Source organism: Diceros bicornis, chromosome 16 (genome assembly GCF_020826845.1).
Source record: "Diceros bicornis minor isolate mBicDic1 chromosome 16, mDicBic1.mat.cur, whole genome shotgun sequence".
NCBI lineage: Eukaryota > Metazoa > Chordata > Mammalia > Perissodactyla > Rhinocerotidae > Diceros > Diceros bicornis.
Window position 1 is genome coordinate 3,139,670 of NC_080755.1, and position 27,906 is coordinate 3,167,575.

Sequence of the window (27,906 nt, forward strand, 5' to 3'; positions counted from 1 at the left end):
TTGAACAACACACATGCAGAGTAGGCCCCAGATGGCCTAGTGTAAAAACAGCAGTTGGAAGATGAAAGAACTGAATGAGAATTTCAGCTATGCCAATTGTAAAGGAGATAGGAATGGAGTTTCAGTCCAGCCGGGTTAACTCCCTGCTAGAAAAATAACAACATTCTTCAAAGGGATACAATAGAATCCAGAGTCTCTATAACTATCATTCATGGTTTCCAGTACACAATTTAAAAAATCATGAGATTTGAAGTAATAGGAAAATGTAATCCATATATGACCAAAAACAGGCAGTAGAAACTATCCCAAAGGTGTTGCAATTAGCAGACAAGGATAAGAAAGCAGCTATTATAAAGATGATCATGGTGGTAAAGAAAAATATTCTCATAATGAATGAACAGATGTGGAAACTCAGCAGAGAAATGGAAATTATAAAAACGAACCAAACAGGAAGAAGAAATAAAAAAATACTTTTGAGTTTACTGGTAGATTAGAAACAGTAGAAGAAACATGAAGATAGAGCAATAGAAATTATCTAGCCTGAAGAAAAGAATGTAAAAATTTTGAAGAAAAATAAAGAAAGCCTTACGACCTGTGAGATGATTGCCTCTCCAGCAGAGGGGGGAGAGACAGAAAAATTAAATGAGGCAGAAAGACAAATCAACAAGTAATAGCATAAAACTTACAAAATTTGGTGGAAAATCTAAAATTTTAAGTCAAAGAAAGTCAGCAAACCCACAAAATAAAATACAAAATAAAACCATACATAAGCTCATGATAGTCAAGCTGCTAAAATCCAAAGATAAAAAGAAAAACTTGAAAGCAGTCAGGGAAATACAGGGGAAGACATTACATACAGGGAGAAATAATGTGAATGATGAATGATATATTATCAAAAACAAAAGATACAAATCAAGAACAAAATGACATCTTTCAAGTGCAGAAAGAAAACCCAAAAGTCAACACAGGATTCTATATTTAGCAGAACTCACTTTCAAAAAGGAAGCAGAAGCCACAATAATATACTGCACAACTATTAGGTAGCTAAAATAAAAAATAAAATTGCAAATACCAATGAAATTGCAAATAGCAAGTGCTGGTGAGGACTACGAGCAACTAGAACTGGGAATGCAACATAGTTGCATTCGGAAAACAGTTTAGTAGGTTCTTATAATTAAACAAACACTTATTATGTGACTCAGATATCTCACTCCTAGGGATTTATTGAAGCAAATTGAAAACTAATGTTTAAACAAAAATCTTTGTGCGAATCTTCATAGCCATTTTATTCATAATTGCCAAAAGCTGGAAATAAACTAAATGTCCTTCATCAGGTGAATGGAGAAAGAAACTGTGGTGCATCCGGACATTAGAATACAAATTGGCAATAAAAAGGATAGACTCTTGATTCACACAACAAGATGGATGAATCTTGGATGCATTTCTCTAAGTGAAGGAAGCCAGATTCAAAAGGCTATATACTATTATTCCATTTATATGACTTTCTAGAAAAGGCAGAATTACAGGGATGGAAAATGATCAATGGTTTCCAAGGGATGGAGTAGGGGAAGGGGTTGACTATGAAGAGACAGTATGAGAGAATTTTGGGGGTGAATAAAACAGCTCTGTCTGGTACTGTGAAGGTGGATATATGACCATAAAGTTGTCAAAACCCGTAGAACTGTACACCACAAAGAGTGAATTTTACTCTGTAAATTTTACAAATCGATCAGGATGCTGGGGAACTCAGATGTAATGCAGTGACAAATGAATCTCACTGTATTACAAGCACGTGACATAACCACACAGAAGGGGTGGGGATGAAATGTCCTGACCTAAGTAACTTTGTTGATGGGATATTGTAAAACTAAAGTACTGGACACAAACACTGTACTCTAGGTGGTAAATTTGTTTTTCATAAGGGTATGGATTAGTAATTCTGAAACTAGTTGACACATTAGTAAATATATTGTAGAATACTGAAGTTAAGTTTCTCACTGTTGGTGAAAGAAGTGACAAATAAACAAAAGGACAATGCTAGAATAAAATCTGTGGTGCTGGATTGGAGTTGGAAGTATCAGTATGAATCCACATCTCTTTTAATCTATCTATCCAGATAGATAGATAGATTGAAAGATCTATAGATAGATGTGTATACCTGAGTTTATATTCATACATACATTTCCAAGCTCTGCTGAGAGGGTCTAGAAGCAGTGACACTCTAGTATCAATGAGCATACCTAGCTCCCTGATCTTGGTTTCTAAATATCGTTCTCCAATAAAAAGAACCAGGTTTTCTTGGAGGAATGGCTGATTCTAGGGCTGGAGATGGAAAATACAAGGTGAGCCTGCAGCATCTTGTAGTGCCAGAGAGTAGGCAAGTGCTTTAAAAAAACACAGAAAATGATGAGATGTGTCAAAAGGAATCAATCTGAAAGACATCCCAGTGGCTCAAGCTGGAAAACTGTGAGCAACAAAAGAAATAACGATAGCATTGGATTATTACCCAGAGAATAAAATAAATATCCATGAGTCTATACTGATATAAAAAAGGTTAAATGAGAAAGGAAGGAAAGAAAGAAAGAAAGAAAAAAAGGGGAAAAAAAGAATGAGAGAAAGAGAGAAAGAAAGGAAGAAGGAAGGGAGAGGGAGGAGGGGAATCTTCCTCACAGAATTCCAAATAATAAATGTGGCTGGATAGCAGGAAATAGAAAATCGCCACTAGAACACCACAGTAATAATTACTGTGGGCAAGACTGACTGATGAATGCAAAAACTGTGGGTGAAACTTAAGAAGAAACAGTACCTTTGCAGAGCCTCAAAGCATCTCCCTCCAAATACTTAACTTTTTTCTCTTAATTTCTTTGAAAGACTTATGACTATTTAAAGCAAAAATTATAACACTGTACTGTGGGATTTATAACATGGGTAGATGCAAAATTTATGACACCAATAGCACAAAGACAGACAGAGGTAAATGGAACTGTTCTGTAGCAAGGCTTCCATATTTTACATTGATTAAACTGGTGCACAATTAATTCTAGGTAGGCTGTGATATGTTAAGGATGCATATTATAATCTTGATCAACGACTAAAAACTGCAAAGGTGTGTCACTTAAATGCTAATAAAGCAATCAAACAGCATACAAAGAGCGTTTATACAAGAACGTTCACAGGAGATGACCCGCACATCCCCAGGAGGAAGATGAGAGCACTGCGGGGAACCAAAGAGCAGAACGCCCTCAGCCGTGCCGAGGAGCAAACGCTGACACACACATGCTGGGTGAGTCTCATCAACCTCGTGCCGAGGGAGGCAAGCTGGACAGAAAACAATACACGTGGGAGGATTTCAGCCAAGATGAACCTATGGTGAAAAAACCAGAACAGTGGTTGCCTCGGGGGAAGGAAAAAATTGCCTGGGAAGGAACAGGAAGGAGTTTTCTGGGGGTTATGGAAATATTCTATTGTTAAAGGGGTGAAGGTTACATGAGCATGTTAATTTGCCAAAACTGTACGGTTAATATTTCTGCCTTTCAGTGTGCATACATCTTACCCTACACACACACAGACAAAGGGCTAAAAGAATAACAAAGTGAGGTGGGAATGGGATGGAGCATGGAGAAACAAAAATGGCAGATGATTAGTATTTGTTGAAGCTGGGTGATGGGCCTACTATGCTATTTTGTTTATTTTTGTATATTGTTTAAATTGTTCTGTAATAAAGCACTTGTGTAAGAAGACAAACTTGACTTACAGTGTTCACTGGTAAGGTACTGGTTATCTTTGGGGAGGAAGGAGGGAGAAAGGGATTGTCAGGGTGTGACGAAGCTGGTGCTAGTTCTTAGGAGCTGCAGGACTACAACTCCCAGGATGCTCTGGGCACGGGGCGGTGCCAAGCCCTGGGTGGGAGGAACAGTGTGGTGTGCGCTTGGCCAAGGGCCAAACCACCATTGGCTGCGAATACTTGTCCTGCACCCGCTGCACGTGGACTGAGTCCCGGAGGGATGTGACAGAACAAGCGGGACCAGGGAGTTAGGAGGGTGTGGCTGCTGCATGGGCAGCTGAGGGCCTGCAGCGTGCAACTGCTTTTGTCTAAAACTGAAGCTGGACTCGCCCCTCTTCCATACAGCCTCCCTCCGTGGCTTGATTCCTCCGCCCACCTGTGTGCCTGTGGGTCTTTCCACAGCCTCCTACCTAGTCCAGGGCCAGGTTCTTCTCTAAAATGCTTATGAGAACTGGTTTGACATCCCAGAAGCTTTCCACTTTGCCTGCTGCCCTCTGCCTTCTCCAGCCAAAGTGCCATCATTTCATCAGCTTTTGGGAGAAATCCCCCCTTGTGGTGGCTCTTGCAAGCACAATTTAAGAGCTTTGCAGGGTGGTAACAGTGGCTGTTGCTTGCCTTTTTTGCAGATGTGGAAGTTGAGGCATCCTTGAGGTTAATCATTGGTTTCCCCAGGATCTGCTAAGAGTGGAGGAGAGCAACCCAATTCCCAGGCAGTATCTAGTAGGCCGCTTTCACCAACACATTCCAGTGCAGAGGCCTCTGAAACAGCATCCTTAAGATGAGAATAGCTTAAGCATTTTGCCTCTTAGATTGATCGCCTAATCTCAGCTCAGGCCTGAGTGGCCAGTCTCTCAGGGACACAGGTGATGACTCTGATCCCTCAGGAAGAGACTGGTGGTCCACCTTTGGGAGAGGGATGTGTAAGGTAGACAGCACTTGAGCAGCATTTGAAATCCATCAGCCTTAACATCTCTGCTTTGGATTCCGGCAAAGGTCCCGGATAAAACATGCCCAGGGATAGTCAGATGTACCGTATTCTTTAAAAATTGATTAGAATAGTGAAAGGAACAGAGCATAAAATATCCTGCTTCTTTGCAAAAGATGAAATGCAAGCAAGATCTTCTTGTTAATTTTTTTCTGCTCATTCTCTTGGCTGTACTATACGCTTGAATGCAGAAACAAAAAATTTGAATTGCCAAATTCTCTTTTACTGAGATTGGTAAATTAACTTAAAAGTTTTATTGAAACCTGTGGAGGAAGGGTTAGCAACTTTCATGACTTATGTCCTCCCTAAAAATCTGGGCATTGATCTACATGAAAAAAAGTCCTTGTTTATATTACACATCCCAATAGGTTATATTTCCGATTCCTGAATGTGGGGTACTATCAAAACAATTGAAAAACCTAGTCATGGAAATGGACCCTGACACTTTGTCAAGAATTTGCCTCTTTATGAATTAATGACACATGAATTCTTTAACATTTTTGTAAAGAATGGACAAGAATCTCTGTGGTGACTCTGAATGTGACAAGACAAGGAATTCTCATTAGACCACATCCTTGGGTTCTTCTCTCGTGTTGAATAGGCCTGGGTGATAGTCCGTGTGGTCAGGTGCAGCGCTGCTCCCCCATCCCCCGGTGTTCCATCCTACTGTGGCCTGTGCCCTCTTCAGGGGATTTTGATGACACTTGTCCACAAGGGTTGGAAGGAAACATTGTAACATGAGGATATTCATCATCTTAAAACAAGAATTAATGGAGAGGAAAGTTTCGGGGTCTGTGTGCTCTGATGCACTGCTGTTGTGGTGTGGCTGCAGTGACCACTGTGCTCCCAGCAGTCCCCACAATGGCTTTCTCAGACGTTTGATCTCCTGGCACAACCACAGCAGCTGTTGACAGAGCTGGCCTCTTGTCGTGGTTCAATGTCTTCCATCAGATTTTGTGGCTCTGACCCTCCTCTGCTCGCCCCTTTCCCATTCCTATCTGCTGTGTTGATTGCTTTGTAGTTGTTTCCTGGGAGCCACTGTGTGTAACTGTATTTCACAGTGTCTTTAGGGACACACCCTTACTACACGAGTCACTGTAGAACAGCGACTTATCCTGGGGTATCCCCTGTTCGTCCTCTCGAGTGGAGCTGTGAAGAACCCTGCTTAGTCAGAGCTCCTCTCATTCTCATGCTGATGCGGCTGCTTATGAAGGTGGGCATCTCGTCGTTGGTCTCATCAACATTATTCTTTTCATCGATTATTTTGAAGTCAGATACGACTTTGTTAATAAAGTGCCTGGCTGTCACAGGCACTTTTATGTATCTTCCCCAACAGCTCTGTGAAGTAGGCCTGTGATCCCCATTTTCAAGGGGGAACCACTGAGGCTCAGATAGGTCGAGTAACTTCCTTCACTTCACAAAATTTCTTGGTACATTTTGAGTCTCCACCTGGAACTGCGCCTCTCAGGTGTGTGCACTTGGCTGGTGTTCCACTTGTGCCGCTCTGCCAGCCTCACCAAAGGCACACGCCCCATCCTGAGTCCATTATCTGCTTGATGGCAGTCACCCTGCACAAACAGACCTCTGGCAGGGAGTGGACTAGTGGGGCTTGGTCCTCTTGCTTACCCTGGGATCGTTCTAGGTTTATTGCGAGAGCTGGAGCAGTATATACTGACCATCACTCACCTGGAAAGTTTGTAACGGAGAAATACTGCACTGACTTTTTGCAGGTGTCGTGTCTTCTTTGTCTTCATTGCTCCTCTGGGCTTTCTCCTACAGTCTGTGCTGTGCAGTAACATACAGTACAGAGACTGGTGAACATAATACTGTTGGCCTGCACCAAATGGTCACATCACTCATTTTTCTAATTATGAAACAAATACATACTGTTAAAAATGTGAAATTACACAGATCTGTATAAAGTGAAACCCTCCCCTTGCATCCCCTTCCCTGAAAACTCACTCCCCTACTCAGAGGGGACTGTTGTTAACAGGGTGGGGTTTATTCTTCTGGACATTTCCTATGAATTTATAAATACACATAAAGTTTTTTAACATAAATTACATAACTACATCGTTTTGCAATTTGTTGTTTCCCAAACCATATATCATAGACGTCTCCCCTTATCAGTGCACATCATTCTAACTTACCATTTTAGATGTTTTAGAGGTATTCCAAAGAACAGGAATACCATAATCTGTTTACTTCTTCTTTGATAGAAATGGGATTACATCCAGTTTCACTATTATACATAACGCTGCAGTAAGATCCTTGTATGGAATTTATTACACTGCTATTCAACTGCTCAATTTGCTTTGTTTCCTTTTAGTGAGAGATTATGATATATTTTTATGGGAATTATTTTATAGGGAAATTAATTTTATCACTGAATAAAGACATTTATGGGGAAACTGGCCTTCAAGGTCATCCATCTCAGTATTCTGGAGAAAAATCTTGAAACTTAGAAGGTATTATGCTTGCTCCATCACATTCTAACGAGTCATGTTAACAATTTAAAGTTGAATGTTTGAATACCCTCAACTCTCTCTGTTCAGAAGGATGACTTTTTCTTGTCTTTAACACGTCTGACTCCAGGGGCTCTCCGTTGGACTTCAGAGAGGATAAGATATTGGTGTCGTATCTGTTTCTCTTCAGCTGTAGGCTGAATGGTCCAAAGATCATAGAAATGAACATGGTCCAATCGATATATATGATTTGGGTCAAAAACTCAAAGTAATGAACCCAAGATAGGAATCTATAACTTTGGTTCTTAATAAAGAATTTCCTTTGAGTGCCTGCCCGGTGGTGCAAGCGGTTAAGTGCGCGCACTCCACTGCGGCGGCACAGGGTTTGCCGGTTCGGGTCCCAGGCACACACCGATGCACTGCTTGTTAAGCCATGCTGTGGCAGCGTCCCATATAAAGTAGAGGAGGATGGGCACGGATGTTAGCCCAGAGCCGGTCTTCCTCAGTAAAAAAGGCGGGGATTGACACTGGATGTTAGCTCAGGGCGGGTCCCCCTCACAAAAAAAAGACAAACAAACAGAATTTCCTTTGATATTCTTAAGTCTCTGTGATTACTAGTAAAAACTCACCTATGGGTAAAGAGATGTGTTTCTGCTGGCAATGTTTGGCTTGAACATCCATAGTTAAGCCTGCCACATCCGTAGGTAGATTAGACTTGACCTCTTGATGACCTCTGCCCTTGGTCTTTGACCTGGGAAAAATAAGAATTTTAAAAAGCTGCTGTTATTAACACTCAATGCTAGAAATGCCCATTAAAGAGTGAGTTTGATTTGGTAACCCAAAGGGAATATAAGCAAAACAAAGTCTTTAATATCTATAAAATTTCAAAAAATTTTAATTTTTTAAAATGTAACTCTGTTTTTGCCACAGTGGAAACTGTGTATATAGGAATGAAATATCCCTCTGTCCATTTCTTAAGTTGTTTCCATTGACTTGATGGATTTATCCTCTAATCCGGATTCCAAGTGTGAAAGAAAATCTTGGTCATTCAAAGAAAAGCAGCCATTTAAATTTGATTTTCTTTTAGCTCGGCATCCTACAAGTTTGAGGAATAAATGATCATGTAATGATACAATGATTTTGAAACCTAATTGTTAATTAGAGGGGTGTAAGGGATGATTTAATGGTGGTTCATCCGCATGGTCAGGGGTATTATACACATAGACATGTAAACACGATTCAGGAAGCTGCTTCAGCCCCGTGACATCCCTGAGAACCACAGTTCAAGGAGGATCTAGGCACACAGCCATCTGCCTCGATCTCCTGGGTAACATGTAGATCCAGCTGCCTTGAGTGTGGCTTCAGAGCAGCTATCTATTTCTCCCCTTCCTTCTCTCCAGCTTATCTCAAACAGTCTTGACTATCATATTTTAAAGTAAGACCAATTATAGTTATTTACATGAGTTTCTTGTTCATTATTGCAGAGTAATAATCAGGCATACCATTAATTATCATTTAATTGACCTAATTAAATTTGTTGTACCTTATAATTGTTTAGAACACTGTTTAGTTTAGAGTTTGATATTCACCAAACGTGTTAATCTGCTTACAACTGCCATGTGCCTCGCTCCTCTTAGAAGTGTATCATTGGCCCATCACAAGATTTTAATGAATCAAATCATCATAAATTAAGATAATGTACTGTCTTTTGGATGATCGGTAGGCATATGAGTCCATTTTGGAAATATGCCCATCTGTCTTTTCTCTCCATGGGAAGTTTCTGGTCACTAGGTCTCCAGGTGGCTTGCACAAGCCCTAGGTCTGTAATAGCTTGGTGCCTCTCCTTATACTTGGGGTAGAAATAAAAGAGGTCAGAGAGAATTATTAAAGTTTTGTTTACATGAAGTTTTCTATGAAGACCATCCATGCATATTCTTCAGGTTAGCTTTCTGTTCCTAAGACTACTAGTTACTTAAAGGGCTTGTGAGGAACTATGAAAGGTCTGATATTTTACCTTATCTGCAAGCTAATAAGTCAGCCTACCATAGTCTTATAGATGTTGTCAAAAAACATGAGACCCGTGGGTCAGAGACAAAGGACTTAATAACACAGCAATGGCGGTGGCCAGAGTATCAGCATTTGCACCATGTCACTAAATCCCACTTCCTACAGGGTGATACACAGTGGACCAGGTGACATGCAGAGGGTTGCAAGAACTCAGAGCTTAAGGAACTCAAATCTTTGATAATGGGCGGGAAGTCTGCTGACATTTGCCCCAGGGAGGGGTGTTATTTTTATTTTACTGGGCAGTAAGCAAGCCTGCCCTTTGCACCAGAGGAGGTCGCTATTTCTGACGTCCAAGGCTGACAGCTCTACACACATCCTTGAAAAGATAACCTGGTTTTACTGGCTTTCAAAGATAAGCTTGAATGAGAATCGATCATCATACAGTTCTTCTCTTTCCTTTATTGAGATTGTGCAAATATGCTCTTTTCTCTGTAAAGTTCACTAACTTTATTCATACATAGGGATGCTTTTGGTTTTATTTATTAAGTTGAAATTGTCTTATTAGAGCAAATGATGAAACTATTATGGGTTGGATCTGAAAGTATGCTTTTCCAGGAAAAATGTGAAAGATAAGTGCTCACAAAACTTTGCCACAAGGAGCTGATAGCAACTTAAATGATTTTAATTTGAATACTGTTTTGTACAACTTTCTTCCATCTTACTTCATCCTCTCTGCTTCCTGTAACTCTCATATGGGAATGGGGCAGTTTCAGGGATTCACTGAACCCATTTACAATATTCAAATGGTTTTCTCTGTTATACTTTTTTTATTGAGGTAAAGTTGACATACAACATTATATTAGTTTCAGCGGTACACCATAATGATTCAATGTTTGTATATATGTTGAAATGATCACCACGATAAGTCCAGTTAACATCCGTCCCCATACATAGTTACAAATTTTTTTATCTTGTGATGAGGACAAGGTGTATTTCAAGATGCAGAAGAATCAACGATTATATCATACTTTTCCATATACAGCTTGATGAATTTGGACATAAGCATACACCCTTGAGACTGTCACCACCATCAAGGCCAAAAACATATACATCACCTCCCAAAGTTTTCTCTTACCTCCTTTATTACTATTATTCTGTGGTAAGAATTCTTAATGTCTACTCTATTAGCAAATGTGACGTATGCAATATAGTCTTGTTAGCTGTAGGCACTATGCTTGTCCTACATCTCCAGGACTTATTTATCTTGATAACTGAAATTTTGTATCATTTGACCATCAGCTATTCATTTCTCCATCCCCCCAGCCCCCTGGTAAGCACCATTCTAACCTCTGCTTCTATGAGTTTGACTATTTTAGATTCCACATATAAGTGAGTATTTGTCTTTCTCTGTCTGCCTTATTTCACTTAACATCATGTCTTCTAGGTCCATCCATGTTGTCAAAAATGGCAGGAATTCCTTCTTTTTTCAAGGTTGACTAATATTCCATTTCTTTATGCTTCATCCATCAGTGATATTTAGGTTAGTTCTGTATCTTGGTTATTGTGAATTAGCTTCAATGAACATTAGAGTGCAGGTATGTCTTTGAGACCCTGATTTCAATTCCTGTTGGTATATACCAGAAATGGCATTGCTGAATCACATGCAAGTTTTAACTTTTGGAGGAAGCTCCATACTGCTTTCCATAATGGCTGTACTAGTTTACATTCCCACAAGGGTTCCTTTTCTCCACATCCTCAGCAACATTTGCCATCTTCAGTTTTTTGATAATCGCCATCTTAACAGGTGTGAAGTGATAGCTCATTGTGGTTTTGATTTGCATTCCCTGATTAGTGATGCCAAACACCTTTTCATACACCTCTTGGCCACTAGTATGTCCTCATTGGAAAAAATCTATTCTGGTCCCTTGCCCATTTTTTAAATTGATTTGTCTTTTTGTTATTGAGCAAACACAAAAAAAGAGAACAAAATTTTCAGGCATTATGGGTGCTTCCCAGTTGATGCAGATGGTTTTGTATTTACAGTGGTACCAAAAGATCATGTTTCGTGATTTTTCTTGAGCTTGTTATAAGACCAGCAGTAGCTACAGCGTGGCAGATAATTAGGATCATCTTGGTTTGGAGGTTTACAACATAAATGAGTGGTAGAGAGTTTTTTATTATTCCAAGGAAATTATTGAGATCATAGTCCATGGAATCCAGGATTGATAGGTGTAGGAGGAAATTAAGGTGAGGATCGGTGATCTGGCATTACTTCTGAACTTGAAAGACAGGTATCTACTGTATAAGTGTTTGAATAAAAATATTAGAGATCAGGAATTTGTGTGGGTGAATGTTTCCTGAATTATTTACTTTTGAATATCACCATTTGGGTTATGTGAACATCTGAGATATGGGAGTAAGTCACTAACAGGGGCTGGTTGATAATGTCACTATTGATTTAACTTCTAAAGGAGCTATGAACACCAAGTGGTCAATGGATTAAGCAAATGAGTAGTCAGAAAACACAGAAATGGTAGGATTTGGGATTTAGTAAAAGACTGGGGACCGACAGTCCTGAGAGGGATTGCCAGGACTTGTGCGGTTGAGAGTGACAAGGACAAGAAGAGAATAGAATCACACTCAAAAAAGGAGGGGGTGTTATCAGGATGGAGGGGGAGAAATGATCTGGAGTAGCCTTGAGTTTTGACCTTGAGCTTTCTGTTCTTGATGCAAATCTGATGATGTCCCAAGACACAGGTCAGATCTATCTCCAGAGGATAGAGGGAGGGTGGAAGTACAAAACAGCCAGGATAATTGTCCTAAAAAGGCAGGCTTCCTTTATCATTTGACTCAATTTCATGATTTATTTTTATAGGGCAAGAGGAAAAGAAGGATAATAGTCACGTCTTCACAGAGGAAGCAGTGTGACTGTGGGAACCAGTCCAAACCAAAGCCTGGTTTAAGCATCTTCATCCCTTTGAGGATGTCCAGTGACATATTCAAGAGGCAGGTTACTAGAATCCCATCCCATCTTGGCAATGACGGGTCTCTGGGAGGACACCTTGGACCAGCCCCACCAGGTCTGCTGGCCTGAGAGACCACAAGGACTCCAGGCCTGCAGCAGTGCAGGACAACTAGTAAGTCCTTTCAATCTTGCCAAAGCGTTGCAAAAACTTGCACCTAGTCACACAGGTGAATCCCTGCCAGGTGTGCTCGCAGGCGGTCTTCACTCCAGGTTCCATGCCCACTCCTGCCAGTCTTCAGATTTGGCAGGGATGACTCCAGGAGCTGATCTGGGCATTCCACAGCTCCACTGCCAACAATTTCTGGTGACTGAGGAAGGTATCAGGAAGGAGGAAAGGGCAGTGAAGAGCACAGGAGAGAGACTGGTGATAGCTCTGATGGCGGACAGACTTGCTAGCGAGGCAGAGAAAGTGAGGGGTCAAGAAGGACGTCCTGACAGCAGATGAAATGGAGCAGACACCTCAGTGAAGTCTCTTGGCAGCGTCCCTAATGTTTCCTTGCTTTAAGCTCTTGAAACTTTAAAACATACCAATACGTTTCTTTTGTTAAACTCTGCTGCGTGACATAGAAAATATAGACAGCGGTTTCTTTCTGAGGTGAGAGGTTGAGTTTCAGGTGAGGAGAGAAAGATCTTCCTTTTTCATGCTGTTCTCTCATTTTCTTTTACTACATACATTATTTATTTCTACTTTCAAGTCAGTAGCGAGTTATAAACTTCATGGGATGATTCAGTTTTTCCCCTCACAGTCACAGTAAAATCTACTTAAAGTGGATTATTCTTTTTGTGTAATATTCCAATAGATTCCAAAATATTATTTCAAAAGCACTTTGATGTCTATGTTCTCAAATTAGATATTTACTTCTAAGTCTCCACTTTTATGTTATTTGTTGCATGCTAATTCAGAGTTGCATCTAAGGAAATATCAGATTTCCCTCAGGTTTTAGATCCATATGTGTTGGAAATTTGATTCATGTAGATGAACATGGCAGTTGGGGGATCATGCTATTATCAAAAGAGGCCTTTTCAGCATCAGTAATCTGACAAGAACCCACTGCTTGTTGGGATTTAATTGTCTATTTGAGGGATCAAGCTTTTGCTGTTGGCACTTCTCTTTCTCTTTGGAGGGAAAGTACGGCCTTCCCATTCTTTCCATTGCCAAATCACTTTCCTGGGTGGCTCTGCCATGTCAGGAAGGGCCTGGGATGCTGGGAACCAGGGACAGCTTCTGGCTGTCCTGAGAAGGCTTCCTTGGCAGAGTCCAACTTGTGTGTCTGGGTGACACTTGCAGCCATCAGAAAGGAGGGGATAACTCACAAGTGTCAAGCAATTCCTCTGGCGCTTGTCTTACAGGGTGTTCTGGAGGGATGAGGTTCAAAATGCGACTTAGTAACCCTTTGAAATCTTCTAGTCATGGGGAGGGTTCTTGGTGTGGGCTCAGAGCAGTTTCTGTTCACAACCAGATGGGAAGCATTTCAGCATTTTAATTGGTAAGGCTGTGTTCATGCACGTCCATGGATCATCATTTCCGTGGCATTCCCTGCTGGACACCCCCACACCCCTGTCATGCCTCATCTTTCAAAGCTCCAAACAGGGTTCACACCCCAGCAGGTGGTTGTAATGTAACCACAGCACAAGACTGGGGAAAAAAACACAACCATTCAGGGGCGACACACTTTAAAGTTTTGGGCCAAATTGCCCAATTTGGACGAGTTGGTAACACCAACACTGAGCATGTAAACTGGAGGATGGTCCAAGACCATGGACCTCAGAATGACACGGGCTCAGAAGTCACCCTGGACAGCAAGAGACAGTGTAGAGTCACTCACTGGCCAGGATTATGGTCCCTTATCCTGGGAAAGCAGAGCTCACCCGGGATCCATCAGGCCAAGCCAGGGAGGAGGCTGGGGGCCTTCTAGGGAATTTCTGCCCTAAAGGGAATTGCATAAGGAAGGCAGGGGTGCTGAAAATCCTAGTCCACAGGGAGCAGTCATGTTTATGGAACGAGGCCCAGCTGTAGCCTTAAAGCTGCGTCACAAAACTTTCCCCTTGGATACAAAACAAGCAGGAAAAGGAATTCAGAGTACTGGACAAGGATCCCAGCAGGATTCAAATCTAGGTCGGGGTGAACATGGAGCCCCTAGAGGGGCCTCAGGAGGGAAAATCTTGCCTGCCTTTAGTTCATTTGTAAATGACCTTCCTCGGGCCTTGTCTTCTCCACGTGCACGTTTTGATCATTTTACGTTGTTTTCCTCAAGTACAGCTGATGCAATTCCAGAGATTGAACTAGAAAACTACAAGTTCCTAAAATTTGGTCAGAAGAAACCTCAACAAGAGAAGTAGGATACAGTCCCTGTTCCTCCAGAACGTAGAATGGCAGCCCCTGCCTGTGGCATGACATGATCCTGGGTAGTGCTGTTTTAAACACACCCACATTTCAGTGGTTGTTGCTCTGCCTGTGAAAGTACCTTCAACCTTTAAATCCCAAGAGAATGGGCAGGGAGTCGTGTCTGCTCCTGGAGGAAATGAATGATACTGAAATGAACTTGTCCTCTGAGTTAGGGGGACTTGGGTGTGTCCCAACTAGTCAGGGAAGGGGCTGGCCCTTCTCCCTTCTCCCACATACAATAAGCTGATGACCCAGAAGAGTTCTTGATTCAAGGAGAAATGTGAGATTCTGTGTCTCTCTCACATGCCTACAGAAAGCGACAGAACCACACCACAACTCCCAGGCTGTAAAGGGAACAGGACTTGAATATAATATTCAAATATGGCATTTATTATTTACAACAAATAACTACTGTCCCTCCCCAATGGGTGAATAGGTGCTGGGGTAGAGATGTCAGGAAGCTGGGGTGGGGTCATCCCCTCTCTCTTGGACTCCAGGGGGCCCCAGGAATCAGCTTACAATACTCCTCTTCCTGTCGTGTGTGAGGAGCTGGCCCTGTGCATCGCAAGCCTCCCAGCTGTGTCCCCACTGCTGAGGATGGGGCTGTGATCGGCCACTGGTATGGGGCTCAGTGTTGGGGCCTGGGGTCTGAGTAGAAGAGTCAGGTTATCTTGGGGGGCCTCCCTCAGAATCATGGCCCCGCACCTTGTCCTCACTGCACTGGGTGCTTCAGACCCTGTGCTCAGTGCAATCAGCCACCAGTACCCCATTCGTCCCTGCCACGAGAGTGATCATTTAGTATCACCTATTTCACAGAGGAGGAAACGGAGTCTCAGGAAGCTGAAGAGAGTCACCCCAGTCACAGGACTGCTCAGTAGTGGAGCTGAGATCCCAGTGCCAGCTGTCCGACTCCCCAAGGCCACGTTTAGCCTGAAAGCCTTACGGAACCCCTAGGAGTCAGTCACCCCGGCCCAGACACTCACTCACCCCTGACCTTGATGACAGCCGGTTCTTCTTGGCCTTGAGTATTCTGCTGGCCAACTAGGCCTGGGGCCCTAGCTGGCAGGACAGGCTGTAGCTACAGGACAGAGAGGCATCTGTGAGCCTACCAGGATCCACACCTCTGGCGTCCCCCCACTGACTGCCCAGCAGCTGGATTCTAGATGTCCCACAGGTCCCCACGCAATAAGGCCTAGGGCTGACTGCGGGGCCACTGAGACAGGCTCTCTAGACTGGCCAACAGGGAGAATCCACCCCTGCCCTCACACAACTCCTGCCCACCCTCACCTATCATTCTCGTTGAGCAGCTCCATGTCCTGGAACCAGGCCCCAAATCGGTCCTCGGGCTCTGGTTGTAATTCTTTGCAGCCACCTGGAGCAGCAGGATCTCCCTCATGACTCGGTGTTCCTGGGACCAGAGGGAAGGAGAGGATGGAGACAGGGACTGTGTGGGGGATGCTGCAGGGGCCTTGTGGGGGGTGAGGAGTGGGGCAGGGGACCAGTCCTGGAAACCCTACTTCCCTCCAGTTCCACCCAGGCTCTACTTGTTCTCAGAATGGGAATAATCAGCCCCTCCTCCAGGAAGTTTTCCTTGAGGCCATCCTCCCCTCAACCCACCCGCCAATTGGATGGGTCTCCCACTTCTCTGTTATCAAACTCTTCCACTCAATGTAAGATACAGGGGGTGGAGCCAGGGACTGTTCTGCCCAGAAGGTCTCTGATTTCCACCTCCTTCCCCTCCCCTGCAGGGAGAGCCACAGCCGCTCACCTCAGTACTTTTCTCAAGGTTGATCTCATTCCCCTGGAAGGCAGAGAGCCAGAGTCCATCAGACAGAGCCCCCTAAGCCTGACTAGCCCCCTATGCCCACCCCTTCTCATGTTGCACTACTGCCAGGTCCCCAGAGGGGGTGGGGCATGCAGAGAAAAGAGGACTTGGACCTAGGCCGGGCTCTGGGCTCCAGAGAAGGAGGACATGGGGGTGAGGCTGAGGGACCTGGCAGCACAACCCTCTCTGATGACAGACTTGGAGGCTGAGGCCTCAGGCAGAGGGGACTGCTCAGCCACTTATGTGCTGTCTGACTTGGAGGGGCCCGACTTCTCTCACCTTCCATGGGCAGCATGGGAGGGAGAGGATGAGTCCAGCTCAGATAAAACCTCACGCAGCTGTGCCATCAGGCAGCTCTGAGCTTCCCCAGCCTGAGTAACCAGAATGGGTGTCTCAGGCGGAGCCTCTGTTCACTCATCCCTAAGATGGGCCTGATGCCCCAGCTCCCAGGGGCAGCTGCGAGGCTCTCATGAGAGGAGATGTGCCAAGTGCTGAGAGCTCAGAGCTCAGTGCGGGGTATCCCGCATCCCAAGACTCAGGAACCTAGTCCCCTGCCTGGTCCTCAGGTTCACCCACCTGGAGATAATCACCCATCGCCAGACGCAGCATCAACAGGTCACCAAGGAATGTGCCAAGATAGGGGACGTCACCCTGTGACACCGGGGTACACGTGGGATGAGCCCTTGCTCTCAAGTCAGCTCCCTGCAGACCCTCCCCTGAAAAATCCTCACCTTCAGCCTCCTGGCCCACACCAGGGATCCCACGAGGAGCAGCCTAGGACCCTTAACAGCCTCCCCTCAATTCTTCCTCCCTTCACACCCCAAGAACACCACACTCCTCCTCCTCACCTCCCAGGGCCGGCTTCTGGCAAATCACAGGGTATGTGGTCCCTGGCCCTCCCCACAACAAACCCATCCTGCACCAGCTCTTCCAGGCCCTCCTTCTGGTCACTTCTACTGGGGGATTCAGGCACTGTAGCACCAAGAGGAAGGGTCCCTCTCTCTTGATTTGAGGCCTCCAGCTGGGAGCGCAGAGCCCCTCCCCCACAGGCACACTCACCTGCTGCTGCTGCTGCTGCTTCTCCTGCACTCTCTGGGGGTTGCTCTCCTGGAAGCAAACGTGGAGGGCCCCTCCTGTCAGAGTCGAGGACAGTGTCAGCGGGCCATACTCCCCTTGCCCCATTTCTCTCCAGCACCACTGGCCTCTGACCCTGGACATCTGATTCGAGTGAACTGGTACCAATGCCACTCCACCCTCCAAAGTCTTGTGATTCCAGAACAAGCCCAGCTCCAACTCTTACTCTGGGTGTGAGCTTGGGCTTGTGGTCTGGCCTCCCCGAGCCTGTCTCCTCATCTGGAATGTGTGAGAACTCCAGCTACCTCACAGTTCTCCTGAGGACACAATGTCACATGACTGTCACCATTTTTCTCACCCTCACCCCTCCAGGTGGAGCAGGCAGAAAGCTCCCACATTCCTTTCCTCCCTCTTACCTCATTACCACCCTGTGAGGCCTGCACCACATGATGACCCTCCATTTCCCTGATGAGGAGACAGAGGCCCAAACAGGGGCAGTGAGTTGCTCAGGGGCCCACAGAGGAGAGGCCACTTGCCCCTACCAGCCACAGGCCTTGCTCCAACATCCTCACCTAACCCCCATCCTCACCACTGACAAGTGTCCTTTCCCCTGAGCTCTCAAATATGGGTCCTGGGCCGAGCCATGGATGGAGAGGACGGGGCGTTTTTGGAGTCTGGTTGAGTGGCTCCTGCCTAGTCCCGTGGAGTGTCTGGCCCCCAGGCTGGGACAGAGGCCATGCCAAAGGCTTCTCCTCGCCAAAGAACCCCTCAGGATATTCCCCTGCACTGAATTCTTTCTTTATCCACTCGGGAACTGGACTCGCAAGGTGTCACCTCTGATCCACAAGTAAGGAGGTGACAGGACGCTTTACTCCCTCGTTTACATGAAGCTCTTAACGTCCTTTCAGCAGGATCCACTAAGAATCCATCAGTTGCCTAGACGCTACTCATAAGCCACATGGGGCCTATGTCATTGCCAACCAGGCACTCAGGTGAGACTCCTGTGGTTGACTCGAGTGACTGCTCTAGGGGTCCAGTGGGGAGTCCCAGAATGCACACACATCTGTCTCTGGTCCAGCCATTCAGACCCAAGGATGAGCAGCCTGTTTGTCCACTTGGGCCAGGGGAATCCCCTGCTGTGCCCGTCCCTGGGGCAGGCAGGGTACCCACCCCTGGAGATATGGTGAAGACAGAAGGAGCTGCTGGGGCCTGGCTTCCTGTCCTCAGGAAGGCTGAGGGCTAACCACCCCCCCAACCACCCAACAGCCTGGAAGAAGCTACATCCATCAAGATGGACGTGCATGGAAGCCAGAGACCTGCTGATGGCAACAGCTCGGCAACATATTCTGGAACAGCCCAGCTAACACCACTGTGTCCCGTGACCAGGGCCTCCTGCGCAAAAACAGCACCCCACCGGCCCATGGGCCAAACAGATCCCTCTGCTTGTTAACTTGGACAAGATAGACGGGAATGTCTCAGAGAAAGTTCAAGTCAGAAACTATGAAAACCACAGCCTGCTCAGTCCCTCTCCCCCTACTCCTCCTCTCTTTCCAGTCCCCTAGCCTCCACTTTACCTTGGTCATCAGTTCTCTGCTCAAGGACTTGTCTTGGCTATAGCGCTTCTTAAGTTTTTCAGGGATCTCCCTGAGGGGAGGGGAAAGAGGGAAAGATAAATTTAGGGATAATGTGAGGGGTCTGAGTGCAAATCTCTTTTCTTTGACAACCCGAGAGATTCAACCTCCTTGGAAGAGTGTTCTCACTGGGATCCACTGAGCGCTAAGGTCTCGTGGGACTGGGAGGGGACTCTCCTGTTGGTCATTGGGGTCTCCACTCCCCAGCTCTACAGAACAGCTGTCTTTTGACCACTTTGAGTTTCAACTGGGAGTCAAGTTCTGTAGCTATGAACACTTGAAAATCTCTAATGTGGCTCAACCCAGTACCTGACATTTAGAGAAACCAAGTCCTGAAACAGAACTGGTGCACTAAGGACACCAGGAGGCTTAGAGACTGCCTGCCGAGGCCCAGGCCTTGTCCCCAGCATTTGCTGCCTCCCAGGAGTTCCCAGCTGACTGAGGGGCCAATGGCAGACATACAGGAGATCCCCCATCCACCCTGGTCCTCCTATGGAGAGGGGCACTACCCACAAGGAAACTTCCGCTGTGTGTTCTTCAGGTGGTTTGTGGAGGTTTTCTGCAGAGCAGAGATGACAGTGCAGGGCGAGGAGAAGTTCTTCAGGATCTTGCACTCCTGGGGAAGGGAAGAGAGTGAGCTGTGAGGTGGGGCGCTGCAGTTCCGCTTGCTCTAGCTTCGGTCCCCTTCTATTTAAATCTCCTCTCCTGGATGAGACAGATGCTCAGGGAGCCCCAGAAGGGCACATTTAGGACCCAAAGAGTAAGACTCACAGGGAGGAGGATTTTAGCTGAACCCAGGGAAGGAGTCAGGTAGGAAGTGAGCATCCTCCCACTGGGACCTGGAGTCAAGATCAGTGGGCCCCAGGCAGGAAGGGCCTAGAGACTGTGCAGGGGCTTAGACCACACTTCAATCCTGGGAGCTGATAAAGGTGGAGAGTCAGTTCCCAAGGCTCCAGAGAGGGGCTCCACTAGGCCTCCCACAGCATACCTGGGCCACCTGGATCCAGTGCTCCACCACCCTAGCCCTGTCCGGCACCCTCATGCTCGGGTCCCCGAGGCAGGGGGTGATGACGAGGCTGGCCACCCTTCTGATGTGGTCGAGGGTGGCCTGGAGAGTGGGTGCCAGGTGCTCATTGCTGGGCTTGTTCCTCTTGCCCCAGGTGGAGACCAGGCACTGAGAGGGCAACACCTTCCGGAAAAGCTCCTGGGGAACAAGGGGAGTGTCACCCAGCCCTACCACATGCCAGTTCTGTGCCCACAGCCCCCAAAGTCCCACACAGGGTCACAGTTTAGAGCTGGAGCTCAGGAAGCTCAGGATGTGGCCTGAGCCTTACGAGAATCCCTAGGTTTCCTTCCCTGTCCACCGAGGACACCCAGCACAGGATGACCCAGGACTCAATACTGGCAGGGAAGGGAGAGGGTCATTTGCACCTACCCTGTCCTGGATAACTCCAAGCTCCAGACGGTGGCTCAACTCGGCTCACCCCCAGGGGGCATCTTCCACCACCGGGATACCCCCTCTGGTCCCACTCCCCATTCTGATGCACATTCCCCCATGGCAGCTACAACCACTATCCTTGTCTGTCTCCCTTGTAGTGAAGTACGCATCAGGTCCTGAGTCTCTTGAGCCTCCTGAGCAGACAGTTGGGCCACCAGGGATCTGGCTGCACACAGTGAGTTCCCCTCCTTACTGATAGACCAGGCCCTGCCCAGCTTTCCATCTCTTCTACCTCATGGAGTTGGCACAGCCACTCCTTGCAACAGGTCCTCTTAATGTCCACCTCTACGGTCTGCAGGTGGACAGCAATGTCTTAGGTGTTCAGAAAGTTGTCCAGGTGGTATGGTTGGTAAGGAGTGGAGCCAGGATTTGGGTACAGATCATAGGAGTCTAGATCAGGTCTAGGGCAATAATGGCAGAGGGAAGGCCTACCCCACCCCGCCCTGAGAGCCCAGCTGCTCACCGCATCCATCACGGTCAACTGCTCCACCACCAGCTTAGGAGGGAAGGCCATGATGTTAGGCTTCTTCTCACGCTGCTTAACAAGCACAGGTGGAGATGGACTTCCCACTAGAAATGATGGTCCAGGTGACTCCAGCTCAGCAGTTCTCACTCCTGCTGGAGCCGATGTTGGCCCTTGCTCCAGAGCCAACACTGCTGATAGAGGGGACGCTGGCTCCAGCGCTAGAAGGGGTGATGTCAACAGAGCTGGAGCCAGCTCTACCTCCACCACTGCCCACTGCTCTGCTTCTGCTGCTGGCTGGAGCTCTGTAGCTGGCGCTGGAGCTGGATAAAGAGAAAAGTTCACCCATATAGCTAACTTTCCATGTGTCCTTCTAAACACAGAAATGATCCCACTTCCCTTCCAGGGGCACCTAGGCTGCGGTCCCCTTTACACTCTGACTCTGTCTCAGTGGCCTCCAGAAGCTCACACTGAGCAAGGGTAAGAGGGTCATGGCAGCTCACCTCCGAATCAGGCAAGGTGATCTGCATGTACATCCCCTTTAGCTTGAAAAAGGGACAGCCCCAGTCTGGTCCCACCCAAGTTCTGGTCCAACCCCATCATCCCAAGGTCCTGAGTGTGGAGACCCTCTGCTCCTGCTCTCACCTCAGAGCAGCACTAGATGGTGTTTGTGGCCTCATGCACCTGCCCCTTGTCTAGTGAGTTGGAGTTGAAACCGTTGGGCATCTTCTCGACGACCTCCTGAGTGGAGTTTTGCAAAGACTGCCCGGGAGCTGGGCCAGAAGGAATCAGGGGCTGGCTGCACACTGCCACTGGGGTCAACCCCCAAGAGAAAGTCTGCTCCTCTGTTCAGTCACAGAGGGACATCCCTGCAAAGAACTGTGGTCAGGAAGGGAAGGAGATCAAACCTCCATGGCTCGGTAACATATGAGTGGAGGAGCTCACATTCTCATGCTGCCAGCCACGACCTGGGGTATGAACATGACAGACCCACCAGGCTTCCGACACCTAACCACCAGCTCCTGCCCAGGAATGACCTACCCCTCATGCCCTGCCTTCCCGCCTCTTCAAAGACACACAGACACACACACACGATGAGGGGCAAGGGGTGTGGTGATGCTCAGGTGGGATCACAATTGTGTCCTGGCCGGCACTGCCTCCTGCCAGATGCTCAGAGGCATCGGGGTTGACGGCTGAGCCAACGTCGGAAACGCCAAATAGATTCTCTTTCTGGCTTATTTTGAGTCCAGATTCTCCAAAAGTTGGGATACAACAACAAAATATTTTTGTCTGTTGACTGTCTCCAATCAAGTGAGCTGGATGGGGGCCTGTGGGTGCCTGGTTACCAGAGTTCTAAGATCTGTCGGGGTCTATGACCAAGGAAGTAGATCATTTTTCAAGATTCCTTTACCTGGGCCCCGTCCCTCAATCAGACTTGTCCAGAGCTGCCCCTGGGCCCGGGCCGTTCAGCCTCCTCCCTCATATCATCTCCTGAACTGTACACAAGGAGCATACACAGCCATAGCCACAGCTCTCTGGAAACCTAAGTCGGGTTGTAGCTTTGAGGAGACAGGGATGAATGCAGACCTTCTTTTTCTTACCAGTTCTGCATCCTGGGAAAGTCCTTGTGCCACTCAGGTCCTCCCCAGTCTCCAAACCTGCACCATGAGGATCAAGCTAGAGTCTACTTCCTAGGGACGTTACCCGGTGTATATGACATAATATCTATTACCCCTGTGGGCTAGTGTCACACGTACCTAAACTTAGAGATGGAATAATAATAAGAAGGGGTGATATGTAGCACAGAACACCACTCAAAACAGGCCTGGGTTCTAGCAATATGATATTGGAACAGTCGCTTCCAACCTGGCCTCATATTCAGGTTAGCATGATGGGGGGGTTGAAGCTAATGGAAATTTAGATACTGCCATCCTGCGGCATAAAACCATTCAATTGTTTACTGTTTTGTGGAGAATGAGACCCAAGTGCCTCATCTTGGCCTATGCAGTGGGCAACCTCTACAGTGGTACCCAGTAAGCCCCACCCATGGTATAGCCATCCCCGTGGAACCACTAAGTAGTTAGTAACTGGCTTCTGAACATAATAACAGCCAAAGTGATGGGATGTCTAGTCTAAATTTTAACTAACAAAGTCTCTCACTTCCTCTTACTCCTTCTTTCATGTTCCATCTCTCTCTCACACACACTCTATCGATTCCCTGTAACTGAGGAATCAAATACCAGTGTTTGGGGCTGCACAATGTGGAGGCCTATACAGGAGAGAAGCACGGGGGTGCCCAGGCCAACAGACAGAAAGAAACTCAGGCTCTCAGTCCAAACTGAACCCTGAAGGCTGAGAGTGAACTTGGGGACGAGTCCTCCCCCAGTTGAGCCTCAGTTGAGGCCACAGCACCAACCTGTTAAACTCACTGAGGCAGAGGCACTCAGCTAAAACGTGCCTGATTGCTGATCCACACAAATTGCGAGATAGTCAACATTTGTAGTTTTGAAATGCAAGGTTAGGGGCAATGAAGTCAGAGAGGGAAAGGTAACTGACACAGCCTACCAGGCCCTGGCCCTACCTTCCACCCCAGCTCCTGTTCTCTCCTCTCAGCCTCCCTCCAGCTGCACTGGCCGCATTTCTAACCTCCTCTGGCCAAACTCACTTCTGCCTGTGAGACTCAGGACCAGTGGTGCCATCTCCCTGACACACTGCTGTCAGAGTCGTGCAGGTCTGGTTCCCTCTTGTCATTCTGGTCCCAGCAAATTCCACCCCAGTGAGGCCTTTCAGACCTTCCTACCCAGTGACGCCCAGCCCTCCCTCACAGCCTCCTGCTGTGTTTCTCTACAGCACTTGCTCTTTTCTTTCTCATGTCTTTGCTTTTGTCCATTTCCCCTCTAGACTGTGAGCTCCTGGCAGGCAGGGACCACTTGGTCATTTTCATCCTGCACTTTGGCCCACCAGGGCACCTGGCACAGGGTGAGTCCTCAGTGCACAGCTGCTGAATGAGTACATGGGAAGATCTTGCACCCCTCCCCCTGCTTCTGACCAACTTTGATTGTGGAGATGAACACTAGTAATAGGAGGTACAAGTTGTTTCTGAGGCAAGGGGACAGCCAGAAAGACCTCTGCTTGACTCTTCACTGCTCCAGGAGTCAAGTAAAGTTCAGTGGGCACCATGTAAATTCCAGGTTTACAGCAGCAGGACTCGATGTATATATATATTATGTAATTTGTATGTAATATGTAATATATGTTATGTAATAACCATGTAATTGTTACCAAAATAAGTTCATTTAACGTCAATCACCAAACAAAAATAAAAGGTTTTTTCCTGGTAATGAGAAGTTTTAGGATCTACTCTCTTAGCAACTTTCAAATATACCACACAGCAATGTTAACTTGCAGAGTGCTGTATATCAAGTATATCTCAATACAGCTGAAAAAAAATAAAAACAAAAACTCACTGGCCACCACTAACACAAGTGGCTGCTCGTCCCCTGGTGGCAAGCACTAGCACTGCAGCCCTTGCCAAAATGCCATCAAACAGAAAAGAACCTTTATTCAGTTGTCCTCAAGGGAGAGGATGCCCAGACTCCTAGGGGTAAAAGAGCAGGACCTGTCACCTTCGAGGGAGTTGGAGGAATCTCGGGAGCCTACCTTTTCCCCCATCTTGCTTTCCCCCACCAGGTGTCTTCTTCATTCCTGAGACATCCAACCTCAACCAGGACAATGACCCTGCTGCCAGATGAGGATCTCTGGACCTCCAGATGACAACAAGGACTGGTCTTCTCTCTCGTCTCTAGACTTGGTGTCTAATGCTCTGGCATCTTCTTCCTTATCCCAACTTCTCATCCGCCCAAGCCCCCAAGCCTAAATGATCTCAAGTGGGTAGAAAGCATTTTCTCAGCGTTTCAGAGCATAGTAGGTCATCAACAGAGAACCTAGTCCAACAGACACGTTGCGAGTGACTGGAACCCTTGGAATCACCGGCTGGATGCACTCCACTTTATACAGGAGGACCCTCACTGAGATCTTCTCTTCTGTTACCAATGCCTACACAAGAGGAGGATGTGCTCATCACAGTTCTGGGTACCCACAGAGGTGGACTGCAGGACTCCAGTCTTGTGCTCGCCAAGCTGGGCCAGAGATGGGTCTGGAACAGGTAGAAACTTAGGAACCATAGGGATTCCTCTGCCCATCTATGGGGCCCTGGGCATATATCTAGGAGAACGGATGCTATGGCCCCGTGAGAGAGCTGCCTCCAACCTCTCTCCCTCCTGCCTCTTATCATTTCCCCGGTGTCGGCTCTTCCTTGACTGCACCTCCATGGCCCCCACATGAGAAATCAGTGTGAGTGGCTGTGCCTGTGCATATGCGATGATGAGGAGAGGAATATGACCCCATATGGACAGGGGTGGGCAGCAACCCCCTAGGATCTTAATACCTCTCATTACCAAAGGAAACCTGAGAGAAGGGGCAGAGCCTTGGCCAAGGAAGCTGGAGCTCTGTCCAGTCTTCGGGACTCTGACTACCTCCTGTGGTCTGGGCCAGTTTCCCAACTGTACAGTGAGGGGTAAGATGTGCAACAGCACAAGCACGTGCTCAGCCAGGACAAGTTATCAGGCCCCATCGATACATTAAGTACGCTTTAAGTGTATTGAAGACATTAATATTGCTGTGCAATCATCACCATGATCCATCTTCAGAGCTCTTCTCATCTTGCAAAACTGAAACTCTATACCCATTCATGAATACCCCCCATTCCTTCTCCTCCCAGATCTTGGCAAACACCGTTCTACTTTCTGTCTCTATGCATCTTGCGATTTCAGGAAACTCATAGAAGGGAAATCACACAAGGTTGTATTTTTGTGACTGGCTTATTTCATTTAGAGTAATATCCTGAAGGTTCACCCATGGTGTGCCATATCTTAGAATTACCTTCCTTTGTTAAGGATGAATAATATGATATTGTATGTATATTCCACATTTTGCATATCCATACATCCCTGCACAGATACCATAGCCAGGGCCAAAACCAAGCCCAAAATCAAATGGGGCCCCAACCAGATTTTTATCAACGGTCCCTTGGAGACTACTTTCTTAAGCCACATTCCATATGATATTTACTAAGGATCTAGTCTTGGGCCATGAGTTGTTTTTCAGAAACTCGGTTTTTTCTCCTTGAGCAAGTTTCAACTGGTTTGAGCCAGTAAACCACAAGACGGCTGGCAAGACTCAAATTGCGGCTGCACAAGTGACTGGAGGATGACCTGGGAGACCAAGAACTCCTCTGCCGATCATGTTAAGGACACTGCCTTTTGAATGTGGAGTGTATTACAGAATATGAAAATCTTCTTGTGCAAAATGCCTAGGACTGCCCCCAACATTCCCGCACCCACTCTTTTGCCCTTAAAAAGCCCTTTTCAACAGCCCATTGGGGAGAAGGATTTAACCTTTGTCTCCTGTCGCCCTGCTGTTTTCTTCTAAGGGTATTATAGTTTTAGCTCTTACATTTAGGTCTTTGATTTACTGGGAATTAAGCTTTGTATGTGGTGTTAGGTAAGGGTCCAAGTTGATTTTTTGCAAGTAGATATCCACTTTTTCCAAGACAACTTGTCGAGAAGACTTTTCCTCATTGAATAATCTTGGCACCCTTGTCAAACATCATTTGATCACACGGTGAGGGTTAATTTCTGGGCTCTCAATTCTGTTTCCATTGGTCAATATGGCTGTCTTTACGCCATTTCAATGCTGTTTTGGTACTGTAGATTTGCAGTAAGTTTTCAACAAGGAAGAATCAGTCCTCCAACTTAGTATCTCCTTTCAAGATTATTTTTGGTATCTGGGCTTACTTGAGATACCATAAGAATTTTAGGATGTTTTTTTTTTCTATTTCAGCACAAAACGTCCTTGGGATTTTGATAAGGACTGCACTGGATTTGTTGATCTCTTGGGATAATGCTGACATCATCACAATAAGGAGTCTTCCAATCCACGGTGATGGGATGTCTTTCATTTCTAGTAGTGCTGGGTGGCTGTTCAGGTTGAGGGGGCGGCACTCCTCAAGATAGTCATGCAGATATCCACAATTCCTCTTCACTGTGCTTCACCATTTCCTTAGAACCCATCTACAGTCAACAGAGGGCAAAATGTATGTAAAATGTACGTGGGAAGTTTTCAAAGACTGGGTGTGCATGGAGCACACATTTCTTCCACTCGTCTCCATTACCAAAAACTACAGACTGAACCAGCAGACCCTAACACATGGAGACTGCAGACTCAACCAGCAGACCCCAACAAATAGGGACTGTTGACTAAGCAAGGGCCAGGGACTCAGGATCCTGGTAGAATCATCTGCCAACTCAAGCTGACCTGCTAAGCCTTTGTCTGGCACAGGGGACTAGCCAAGGGCTAATACTGATGCTCTGATAGAGCATCTTGTCAATTGAGACTGACCCATTGACCTTGGACTGGAAAGCCAGTTAGATCGGGAGCTCAACGCAAAGACAGTGGATCTCAGATCCGAGAGGAACTTACCCACGGCCCTCAGAAACAGCAAAAAGGATGGAGAACTCAAAGGTTTTGCAGGTACCAATGCCTGTGTTTCTCATCCCTTAAGCCATCAGATGTCTCCTTTGGATCCCACTGCTGCCACCAAACTGGTACAAAACAAAATAAATGTGAGTAAATTTTAAACATCTTGTTGGCTTTATACAACAGTTCATGAATCAGGCAGCATCCAGTCTAGCAGAGAGAAAGG

The 27,906-nt window shown here is 46.5% G+C and overlaps 1 protein-coding gene and 1 long non-coding RNA gene across 6 annotated transcripts; both read right to left on the minus strand.

Moving 5' to 3' along the window:
• Nucleotides 1–7,869: 7,869 nt before the first annotated feature.
• LOC131415232 (uncharacterized) lies at nt 7,870–17,585 on the minus strand. Its single transcript, XR_009222377.1, has 4 exons — nt 17,537–17,585; nt 17,054–17,128; nt 15,940–16,060; nt 7,870–7,985 (listed from the first exon to the last, which is right to left on the minus strand). It is a non-coding gene; the product is annotated as an uncharacterized LOC131415232 (long non-coding RNA).
• LOC131415217 (ral-GDS-related protein-like) lies at nt 17,585–27,761 on the minus strand. 5 transcript variants are annotated; one of them, XM_058556630.1, is made up of 6 exons: nt 24,804–24,891; nt 21,144–21,466; nt 20,171–20,386; nt 19,696–19,798; nt 19,126–19,195; nt 17,585–17,610 (listed from the first exon to the last, which is right to left on the minus strand). In XM_058556630.1, exons 1-5 carry the CDS (start codon nt 24,844–24,846, stop codon nt 19,146–19,148), a joined length of 735 nt encoding a protein of 244 aa, XP_058412613.1. In that variant the 5' UTR covers nt 24,847–24,891; the 3' UTR covers nt 17,585–17,610; nt 19,126–19,145. The 5 variants fall into 5 exon arrangements, with proteins under 5 accessions (XP_058412613.1, XP_058412614.1, XP_058412615.1 ...); XM_058556631.1 differs by lacking the exons at nt 17,585–17,610; nt 24,804–24,891 and adding an exon at nt 27,684–27,761 and having other exon boundaries at nt 19,065–19,195; XM_058556632.1 differs by lacking the exons at nt 17,585–17,610; nt 24,804–24,891 and adding an exon at nt 26,658–26,813 and having other exon boundaries at nt 19,065–19,195.
• Nucleotides 27,762–27,906: the final 145 nt, after the last annotated feature.

Excerpts from the sequence above, each read along its gene's own strand:
- LOC131415217 (XM_058556630.1), bottom strand. The coding sequence starts at position 24,846 with ATGAAGAAGACACCTGGTGGGGGAAAGCAAGATGGGGGAAAAG. Across the intron at positions 21,467-24,803 it reads AAAGCAAGATGGGGGAAAAG|CTCCAGCGCCAGCTACAGAG; the intron begins GTAGGCTCCCGA and ends CTCTTTATCCAG. Across the intron at positions 20,387-21,143 it reads AGTTGACCGTGATGGATGCG|GAGCTTTTCCGGAAGGTGTT; the intron begins GTGAGCAGCTGG and ends CTTGTTCCCCAG.